The following is an 11,308-nucleotide window of genomic DNA, read 5'->3' as shown; positions in this document are numbered from 1 at the left end:
CAGTTCAAGCAGGAAGCCCTATACCATTTCAGACAAATGGTTGTCCAGTCTCTTAAAAACCTCCAACGATGGAGCACTCACAAATTCTGGAGGCACGTTGTTGTGCTTATAAATTGTTCCCACTGTCAGGACTTTTCTCTTTAGTTCTAGGCTGGTTAGACTTTAGATAATAACTTTATTGTCACTTTAAATGTACACTAACCGGCATACATTAAAGTGAAATTTCATTGCATACAGCTCTCAAAAGGTCACCACCTCCAATACACACTACATAAACATGCCAATAAATTATGAATATACCCACCTATATTATATGACAGAGAAACGCCACAGTCTAGTTCGGATGAATACATGTATGTGGCGAGAGAAACTAATCTTGCGAGTTTGCCAGATGGATTTGATAAGGAACAAACCCGTTACAGAATCTGGAAGTCCTGCCAGAAATAGTTTGAAACCCCCTCCCTATGGATGATTGATTGATAGATTGATAGATACAGATATTGATAAACTTAAAATAACTTTGTCACTTGAATGTACACTAACTGCATACATTAAAATGAAATTTCATTGCATACAGCTCTCAAAGAGCCCACTTCCAATATACACTACATAACCAAGGCAAAATAAATAAATAGAAAATTATTCATATACCCACTATATTATATGACATGGTGAAACAACACAGTTTTAGTTCAGGTGTATACATATATCTGGTGAGAGAAAAACTATCTTGTGAGTTTACCAGATGGATTTGATAGGGAACAAAGCCGTTACAGAATCTGGAAGTCCTGCCAGAAATAGTTTGAAACCCCCTCCCAGAGGGGAGCAGCAGAAACAGACCGTGAAGTGGGTGTGTGAGGTCTCTAACAAGGCTTCCAGCTCTTAGCACCCAGCGCTTATAAGCAGAATCCTGAATAATGGGAAGCGAGCTTCGTATACTCTTCTCTACTGTCATCACCACTCTCTGTAGGGACTTTCTATCTGAGGTGCTGCCACCAAACCAAACAGGGATGCAGTTTGTTAAAACACTCTCAATCGTGCCTCTGCAAAAAGCGGTCAGCACAGAAGTAGAAAGAAATGCTTCAGTCCAGTTTCTTTTGCAAACCTTCCTGAAGGCAATTTCTGTTCCTTCCGCTGATTCCTTCTCACTGTCAGGAAATTCCTCCTTATTTCCAGGTTGAATCTTTCCCTGGTCAGTTTCCATCCATTATTCCTTGTCTGGTCTTCTGGTGCTTTAGAACAGCGGTCGCCAATCGGTGGGCCGTGTGATAATTTTGGTGGGCCGCAGAGAAATCTCACCCCCCAGAGCACCCCCACAAAGCAATTAATCCAGGCTGTGCAGAAACACAAGACTGCGCCGCCCACATGGCCCCTGGGAACGCTCCCTGCTCACTCACTCCTTACCTGGCAAACTTGCCTGCTAAATTGCTATTTTTCCTTTTTCCGACCATCATCTGTTCTGCTGTGCCGGGAGATTTAGATTAGCTAGGAAGCAGGAAATGGTTGGATTTCTTGCTTTCTAGCTAGTCTTTAGATCTTTGGCTCAGCACTGCCGAACGTCCCTTAGGACTGAAAGTTTGCTTGCAAGCAAATTCAATGGAGACTCACACCAAGCAGATTTGAGAGACTGAGCTAGCCGATGGCAGATAGATAGATCACTGAATGAATCTGTGATTCGGTGAGCAACTCAATCTGCCTGCTTTGCCTGATTTGGGGTAAATGTTGGTTTTTTATATAAAAAAATTCAATATATAAATATTTAATACTTACAAACAAGCCATGCCCAGCTAGACACATGACCACCAAGCCACACCCACAAGTTAGGCCACACCCACATAACCAGTTAGTGGTCCCTGGGATCTAAAATAATGAGTTTGATGGTCCCTGAGGTCCAAAAGGTTGGTGACCCCCGCTTTAGAAAATAGCTTGACCCCTTTTTCCTCTCTGTGGCAGCCCCTCAAATATTGGAAGACTGCTCTCCTGTCTCCCCTGGTCCTTCTCTTCACTAGAGTAGCCAGGCCCAGTTCCTGCAACCGTTCATCATATGGTTTAGTTTCCAGTCCCCTCATCCTCGTGGTTGTTCTTCTTTGCATTCTTTCTAGAGTCAACCTCTTTTTTAAAAAATCATGGCGACCAAAACTGGAGACAATATTCCAGAATTATAAAGTGGCATTAACACTTCAAGCGATCTTGAACGATAGGAGACTACACTTTATTAAGGTCCTTAATTTACAGCTATTGGTTTAATGACTGAAGTTGCAGTGGCATTGAAAGTGACTTATGACCATTTTTCACACTTGTGTCACGTGATCAAAATCCAGCAACTGACTCACGACAGTCGCAGTGTCCCTGGGTCCCGTGATCCCTTTTTGGGGGCATTCTGACAAGCCCAGTCAACTGGGGGAAGCCAGGTTAGGTAACAACCAGGTTACTAACTGGACTCAGTCAGAATAGAGGTGGAAGAGTCCTTGGAGGTCTTCTGCTTAAGCAGCAAACCCTGTACCAGGGGTGGCAAACCTATGGCACGCCTGCCAGAGGTGGCATTCAGAGACCTTGCCCCCGTTGCCCGTTTCTCACCGTCTCGCCAATGGAGGAGACAGGGTCCCCTCTGCCTGGAGCACATTACGACACGGAGCAACGATTGTGAGCCTGCATCGTCGCGGGTTCGCTTCCGCCTCCCGGATGTCAGCTGCTTTTCCTGCAGAGCTGCTGATGTTGTGATGCCCCACTGGCCAGCTGGTGTTCGGCTCTCTGCCAAGCAGCTGATTGTCGGTTTGCTGCTCCTGGGATTCACACCACTCAGGCCAGCACCAGTTCAGAGGTTTTACACACACACACACACACCGGGAGTGGGGGGAGAGAAAGAAACAGAAAAAGAGAGGGAGGAAGAGAGAGAGGAAAGGAAGAAGGGGGAAGAGTGAGACAGAGAAAGAAAGGGAGGGAGGGGAAGAGAGGGAGGGAAGGAAGAGGGGGGGAAAGAGTCAGGGAAGGAAAGAGAAAGGGAGGGAGAAAGGGAGGAAGAGGGAGGGAAAGAGGAAGGAAGAAAGGAAAGGGACAGACAGGGAGGGAGGGGGAAGAGAGGGAGGAGGAAAAGAGAGGCAGAGGGAGGGAAAGAGGCAGAGGGAGGGAAAGAGAAGGAGAATTTTTACAGAAGGTTCTTTTTTTTATTGCTGCTAAATGTAACATTTCAAAAGCAGGAAAAAAAATGGGGCATAAAAGTGCATTTATCACATTTTTTTAGATCCATTAGCTGAACTCTGCCTTGTTTATCATTTTTGGTAGTAAAACCTCATTCAGGTTAAATTGCCACGTTGGCATTTTGCGATAAACAAGCGGGTTTTGGGTTGCAGCTTGAGCACTCGGTCTCTAAAAGGTTTGCCTTCACTGCCCTTGACCGTTTCTTGAAAGCTTCCAGTGATGAAGCCCCTACAACTTCTGGTAGTAAGCTGTTCCATTGATTAATTGTTCCCACTGTCACAAGGCTTCTACTTAATTCTAGGTTGCTTCTCTCCTTGATTAGTTGGTAATTTTCTCTCCTTGGTAATTGCCCACCCATTGCTGCTTCTCCTGCCTTCAAGGTGCTTTGGAGAACAGGTTGACCCCTTCTCTTCTTTGGGCAGCCCCTCAAATATTGGAAGACTTCATTATGTCACCCCGTGTCTTTCTCTTCCTTAGAATAACAGTGTTTGAAGGGGCCTCAGAGGTCACCCTTGCCAACAGTAGCAGCCCACCCCCACCCCCCAGCATTTCAGACAAGCGGCTGTGTCTAATCTCTTTAAAAACTAGTGATGAAGCACCCACACCTTAATAATTTTGGCAAGGAAGATCATACAAGGTCCCTTAACAACTGTTTTGCTCAGCGACACAGATTTGGGGCTCCATTGGTATTGTAAGTAGTGTACTTGTTAGGGATACACCCTAGCAGAATCTGCATGGCAGTCAGGCAAAATATGTGAGATAAATGTTTTTGTAGCTTACACTCAGTAAAACAGATACACTGTGCTAGTGAAATAGTTTATTCCAGCAAGAGTTTTAGCATAGTCAAACAGTCCATATATCTATCATTAATTCGGTCCGTCCGGGGATTATTCAGTTGCAAATTCTAGTGTCGAAAAAGAGAGGTCAGTAAACTTACAAATATCAGTCCAGTAATATATCTCCTCGCATTAGAGAAGAAGTCAAACCTCCTCTCTTCCTTCAGCAACTCAGCAGTAGGGAAACACGCAGTTAGCAAACCATCAATCCATCAATCATCAGGAATCGTCAGCAATCCGGCAGGTTCTCTTGCTCCCTCTTATGGCGGTTTCTCACCGCACCCAAAATTACATGCTTTGCAGTTTAAAGTGACACACACTTAAACTTACTATCATAGTTTATATATATTATTTTACCCAAACTACGTTAGGTAACCTTGTTATTCCTAACAGTACTATCAATATGGAAAGAATGACAAATCTTGTTTGTCCAGCACATTTTTCTGCCGGGGGCCAGAGAACGTCAAGCTTCTCTACCTGGAACGGCTCAACTGTCTTCTCTTCCCTTGTGAGAATAGCCAGTTGGATTTGAAGCAGCTCTGCATCCTGGCATAGCCGAAAATCAACGTCCAGCCTCTCTCTGTCCTAACCTAGGCTTCTTCCCAAGAACATGAAGCCGACTCCTCATCCCGATAAAACCCCTTTTGTTCGGGTTAAAGTGAATTCCTCTCCAGCAAAGTCCCGGCAAACAGTCTTTCAAGAGATTACACAACCACAGACCTTGATCAGTCTGGGAGAATTGCCCGGCCGATAGCTTTGAAACGCCATGCTGAAGCAGCAATGACTTGGCAAGGAATCGGGAGCAGATCTGTACCGTAATGAAATGAACTAATTGTCTCCTGCAAATCCCACTCCCCTTTTTCCTCTCCTTATTCCCTATGGGAGGAGCCATTCACCATCCAACTGAGCCTTTACTCCCGAGTCGACCCTTGTTCCTCAGCTGTTCCCTTCGTCTGGCAGCTCTGTGCATGAGCACATTGGAACAGGCTCCAGCTGTTCTTCTGTCCCACTGATCTCAGACTCCGAAGGCAGCTGGTAACCGCCGGGTGGCACTGGCCCCATCTCTGCCTCCGACGCAGAGCCTTCCCCAAACTCCAGGACTGGCCCAGGTTCCTCCCCAATCTCCTCGCTGTCCGAGTCTGCCGCCAGCTTTGCTGGCCACGGGCGGGCCGCAACGCTCTCTCCCCCCTCCTTCCCTCTCTCTTTTGCTCAAGGACTCTTTTTTTCTTTCCCCCTTTAGGGTGGCCAAGAAGCTTTCGGCCCAGCGAAAGAGTGCCCAGCGTCGGCTCATGGCCAAAAGCTATGCAGAGAAGGTTGCCACCGCCTTGGCCAGCAAAGACGAACCCCCTCCTGGAAAGAAACAGAAAATGTAGGTCTCTGGGAGAACACCGGCACTTCAACTTAGATAACCGCGCCACGGTGCTTTACAGCCCTCTCTAGGCAGTTTACAATGGCGGCGTTTGTAGCCTCTGGCCCCCGACCAATCTGGCTCCTTGTTTTAGACCGACCTCGGAAGGAGGGAAGGCTGAGTTGGCCTTGAGCTGGTCAGAATTTTCCTGCAATCCTGCATTCTAACCATTGCCTGAAGAGATATAGAATAAGTGAGGATAGATAAATGGGTGGGTTGGATAGATACAGATGTGGATACATACAGATGTGTGTTTGGTAGATATAGATGTGTGTGTGTGAGAGAGAGAGGTGATACAGAGATAGCAATAGCACTTAGACTTATATACTGCTTCACAGTCCTCTCTAAGAGGTTTACAGAGTCAGCCTCTTGCCCCCAACAATCTGGCTCCTCATTTTACTGACCTTGGAAGGACGGAAGCCGGAGTCAACCTTTAGAAAGAAGGAAGGCAGGAAAGTAATGTGGAAGGCGGGAAGGTAGCAATAGCACTTAAGACTTATATCCCGCTTCGCAGTGCTTTTACAGCTCTCTCTAAGCGGTTCACAGAGTCAGCCTCTTGCCCCTCATTTTACCCACCTCGGAAGGAGGGCAGGTTGAGTTGACCTTTCATCCTTGGTCAGGATCAAACTCCTAGCAGGGAGTTAGCCTGGAGCATTGCATTCTAACCATTGTGCCACCGGATATAGAATAGGTGATGGTAGGTAAGTGAGCCTGCAATCCTACGTTCTCACTACAGCAGGCCACCAGGGCTCCTGCAATGCCGTTGAGCCGGGTGCAGTCGGACTGCCTTTACCTCTCCTCCTCCTCCTCCTCCTCCTCCTCCTCCTCCTCCTCCTCCTGGGATGGGGCCCCTTAGGGGTCAGATTTAGGTCAAACCCACCTTGCAGCCCCCAAATGGAAGCAAGGAGGGTTGTGGTGACTCCCAAGAAGGAGATGAACCTAACCGGCCTGAGCAGGTGATCGGTGACTCTTAAGGGGCAGCTACAGGTAGCCCTCATTAACAAGCCCTCATTAAACAACCCGGATTGTCTGTACCAAGAAAAAGGCACTCCAGATACCACCACGTCCACTATCCAGAATTTTTCTTCTTTCTTATTGTTAAGAAAGATAAAAACAAATCTGGATTCTTATTCTCCTTCCAAAAAGACTCGTAGGATCTACTGTTGTCGATATTAATCTGAGTTTTGCTTTACCCTTTAGTAGGATGAAACCTGGTAGAGGCTGTGGGGGAAGTGAGGTTTTGTATTTTGCTTTTTTTAAAAAAAAAAGTCCAGCAACTTCATTTGTGTGTTTTTTTAAATTTATTTATTTAGTGCATGGGGAGGGTACACTTGGCCAGGAGACTACAGTGTTAGGACCAGTCCTGGCACTTTTAAATGCTGTGGCATTGCCATGGCCACGTGATCCACGTTCGGACACTTGGCAGTCGCCACGGATTTGTGAGGCTTCCGGGGTCCTGGGATTGCCGTTCGCAGCCTTCCCAGCCGCTTCCAGCAAGGATAATCAAAAGACGAAGCTGGATTTGTATAATGGCCGTGCACATTGACTTAATCGCTGCAGTGATTCTCTTAAACAGTGGCAAAAGACCTAAAATTGAGCAAGGCTCACTTAGTAACCCCCATGCTTAGCCATGGAGGTTCTGCTTCCAGTTGTTGTCATAAGTGGAGGACTACCTTGTGTGCTGGGTTGCTCTGTCTGATAAGAGTTAGGCTTCAGAGCATCTGGGTAGCTCAGCATTGAAATGTGGTCTCCAAGCTCAAATGTTTCCTGACCCAACTAGGGAACATCAGCAGTGCTAGAAGGGGAAGATTGTGGAGAGGAGGAGGAGGAGGAGGAGGAGGAGGAGGAAGTGCACTGTGGGGTCTTGGTGTTCTCTAGCTTGGTGGATTTGTTGCAAACATTTCATGACCAACTAGGGAACATCATCAGTGCTAAAAGGGAGTGGGGTGTATGGAGGAGGAGGAGGACTGTGGGAACCTTGGTGCTCTCTGAGCTTGGTGGTTTTCTTGCAAATATTTCATGACCCAAATTACTGTAGATAACATCATCAGGGAGGAGAGGTTTGCAAGGAGGAGGAGGAGGAGGTAGAAGATGAGGACTATGAGATCCTTGGTGGTCTCTGAATTTGGATATTTATTGCAGACGTTTCCATGACCCAACTGGAGAATATCATCAGTGCTAGGAGGGAGTGGGGAGGGTGTGCAGAGTGGAGGAGGAAGGAAAAGAGGAAGAGGAGGAAGACCGTGAGGTCCTTGGTGCTTGGTTTCTGAGCTTGGTTTATTTTCTTGCAGTTTCATGACCCACCTAGGTGGCATCATCAGTGCTAGGAGGGAGGAGGGCGTGCCGAGTGGAGAAGAAGGAAAAGAGTAGAGGAGAAGGAAGAGGGAGGACTGGGGGCGGGGGGGTCCTTGGTGCTCTCTGAGCTTGGAAGTTTTCTTGCAGACGTTGCATGACCCATCGAGGTGGCATGATCAGTGCTAGGAGGGAGCGGGGTTTGCGAGCAGGAGGAGGTGGAAGATGAGGACGGTGGGCTTGTCTGAGCTCAGATGCTTCCTCGCAGACCTTTCCGTTCCCACCAGAGCTTGGCTCTCCCCTAGAGAATGTGCCCTGGCTTTGTCCCTCGGGCACACCATGTCCGTGCAAAACGGGGGCCCTGCGTTAGTGCAAACGATGACAGCGCGTTCCCTGTTCCCTCTCTAGCTCCGCCAGGCACGCCAAGCCGTCTAGGCCTCACGAAGTGGTCAGGTAAGGCTGCTCTTCAGGATCCCTTCCAGGTGCTGGTGTTTTTTTTAGGGTTCCGCATCCCACGGGCTCACCTTGTCGTTGAGAGGAACACGGTGGGGAGTCGAAGGGCCTGTCCTTGGCCCATTTCTCCTTCCCTTTCTTTCCTTCCTTCCTTTCTTTCTCTCCGCGCACCTTCTACCCTTCTCTTTCTCTCTCCCCAAAACCCAGATCTAACCATCAGGAACACCTGGGGCAAATTGATCTGAACGTAAACATCTTGCCAGAGAACGCACAAGACCCTGTCACACCCGGTGCCCACAAGTAGGTGACCAGCTTTAGAGGTGCCTTTTCTTTTTCCCTCCTTTCTCCTCCTCCTCCTCCTCTTTCTTCTCCCCAGGATCTGGGTGTATGTGGGTGCATGCACATTGGGGCACATAACACGGGAGGTCAGTTGCAATTTAAATGGCTCGTCGCCTGCTGGGAAGACAGGAAGAAGCCGAGAGACCAACCAGTTTGTAAAATCCATTCCAAAAGCTGTGCAGATAGTCCTCGACTTACGACAGTTCGCTTAAGTGGACGTTCAAAGCGGCATTGGCACTGACAAAAGTGGCTCCTGCCCAATTTTTTTTTCACACCTCCGACCGTTGTAGGATCTCCAACGGTTGTGTGACCAAAATTCAGACGCTGGGCAACTCGTATTTATGACGGTCCCAGGGGGTCACACGATCGCCTTTTGCGACCACCTGACCAGCCAAGTCAATGGGGAAGCCGGATTCACTCAACAACCTGGTCACGAATTGAATAATTGGAAGCGATTCGCTTAATAACGATGTCAAGAAAAGTCGGAAAATGGGTCCCTTAACAAACATTTCCCTTAGCAACAGGATTGTTGGGCTGAGTTGTGGTCGTAAGTGGAGGATGTCTCTCAACTTCATCAACTTTCAGCCCGTGTGGATGGACTTCAGTTCCCAGAATTCCCCTGACAGCTATGGGTGGAGGAAGAGGACACCCCTCTTGTGGGTCTCCTGTTAACAGGAGGTGTTCTTGAACTACCTGCTCGCTCTAGGCAGCTCCTTCCTTTAAAGTCACCACTGTCTTTGTCGTGTCCAGGGCGAGAGGTCCCTCCACTAAAGGGAAGTCCACTGAGGAACTGGAACTGGAGAAAATGCAACAATTACAACAGGAAGTGGCAGAACTGCGGAGGAAGAACGAGGAATCTCTCAAAGTGGCCATTGCTGGACCAGGTGAGACCTTGGTGGGGTTGAGAGACCTGTTTCCTCTGAGAGTTAAGACGCTTCCATTCCGGTTTAGTTAAGATGTTCTACCCTGTTTCTCCGAAAATATAACCTTACCTTGAAAGTAAGTCCTAGGGTGGATTGGAGTGGGAACCAAGATTGCATCTTCTGGGTATCATTAAGGAAGGTTATCCCTCCAAGGTAAAGTATTTGATTATCCACACCCTAACAGTGGCACGTATCTCACTGGCTCAATTTTGGAAATCGCCTAATATAGCACCAACACAATTTATTATTCAAAAAAACTTGTGAATGTGCAGAAATGGAAAAACTCACACTAAAATTAAAAGGAAAAGAGGAGGCGGAATTTTACTTGACCTGGAATAAGTGGTATAATTGGCCAGAACGTAAAAAAAAAAAAACGAAAAGGGGGATTAAGGGGGGAAAATAAATTTATGAAACAGATTACGATACATACAGTAACAAACAGGAATCATTAATGTCAGTCTTAGACTCTCGTACTTTAAACAATCAATAGAAAGAATTCATTGGTAAAAATGAATAAGTATAACCCAACAACAACTATTAACAACAGAACATTATGTTTGATAGAACATAAATAACAGAGAACCCATAGGAAGTAAAAAATAACTGCCACGTAATATAATTTTGGAAATATTTAACTCATTGTCAAATGTATTAAAGAAAAGTTTAATTAGTTTTACCACAGAGATTATGGTAACGTTTATCTGTATGAATCTTTGTTTTTTGTATATTTTAATTTTTTGCATTCAGTAAAGTTGATGAATTAAAAAAAAAAAGTAAGTCCTAACTTGATTTTTACATGTGCACCCAATATAAGCTCTACCCCCCAAAATAAGCCCTAATTCAGATCCCACCCACTCCAGAGTGTACGGATAAAAATTAAGCTAGGGTAGGGATGGAGGGAGTAGAGCTGCCCTCCTACTTACCTTTGGACAGGTGTAGCCAGGCCTCGCACTCCCCGACACCTGCCTTGCGGGCCCATTTCTCCTGCAACCGGCAAGGCTGGCCAGGCTTTCCTGAAGGCCCTCTGGAGCTGAGAACAAAGCTCTGGATCGATCCAGAGCTCCGTTATCACCTGCAGAGGCCTTCAGGAAAGACTTGCTGGCCGCAGAATAAAAAGTTCCTGAAGGCCTCTCACTGTGAAAAGGAGGCCGGGGGGCGATGCACACAAATGCACTAACGTCAGTGGATGACGTCCCCGAAAATAAGACCTGGTGCCTTTTTTGGCGGAAAAAATATATAAGACAGGGTCTTATTTTCAGGGAAACACGGTAGTAGAAGAGACTATCTGTAGCTCTGTTGAACTGCTTGGTCCTTGGTTAGTTGTTCTCACTGCCAGGAAAATCCCTCCCTAGTTCTAAGTTGCTTCTCTCTTTGTTCAGTTTCCACCCATGGATTCTTGTCCTATGTTCAGGTGCTTTGGAGAAGAGTTTTGTCCAGTTCTTTCTTCTGCTTTGGATGAGAGTCAGCCGTCGCCGATGAAAGTAGAATATTTGCAGCTTGGGGTTGAGCAGAGGGGCCCTTGGCGCTCTCTGGGGTTTAGTTGTTTGCTTGCAGACATTTCGTTACCCAGCTAGTTCGTATCATCAATGCTCGAAAGGAAAGGGGGATTTGTGGAGGGAAGGAGGAGGAGCGGACTGTGGTATTATTCTTTTGGTGGCTTTCTTGCAGGCATCTCATGACCAAACTAGTTAACGTCAGTATTAGAAGGAAACGGGGCTTGCAGATAGGAGGGGACCTCGGTGATCTCTGAGCTTGTTCGACGTCTTGTAGAAGTTTTGTTTCCCGACTAGGCAATGCCTTTAGTGCGAGAAGGGAATAGGGTTTGCTCTCTGTTGATGTGCAATTCCTTCTAGCACTGA

General features: G+C 46.9%; 1 protein-coding gene across 1 annotated transcript in view; it reads left to right on the top strand.

The window, feature by feature from the left end:
- The first annotated feature begins 5,270 nt into the window (after positions 1 to 5,270).
- The window catches only part of TPX2 (TPX2 microtubule nucleation factor), a 43,060-nt gene continuing 37,022 nt past the window's right edge, over positions 5,271 to 11,308 (top strand). The window contains exons 1-3 of the mRNA XM_087928790.1: positions 5,271 to 5,403; positions 8,395 to 8,487; positions 9,277 to 9,410. Of these exons, the coding sequence (XP_087784916.1) occupies positions 5,324 to 5,403; positions 8,395 to 8,487; positions 9,277 to 9,410 (307 nt within the window). The 5' untranslated portion in view covers positions 5,271 to 5,323. The remainder of the gene's footprint in view (positions 5,404 to 8,394; positions 8,488 to 9,276; positions 9,411 to 11,308) is intronic.

This window comes from Pseudonaja textilis, chromosome 3 (genome assembly GCF_049901715.1).
Source record: "Pseudonaja textilis isolate UNSWEBS1 chromosome 3, rPseTex1.2, whole genome shotgun sequence".
Taxonomy (NCBI): Eukaryota; Metazoa; Chordata; class Lepidosauria; order Squamata; family Elapidae; genus Pseudonaja; species Pseudonaja textilis.
Note: the sequence above shows the minus strand (reverse complement) of the source record. Positions and strands in the feature narration are given on the sequence as shown.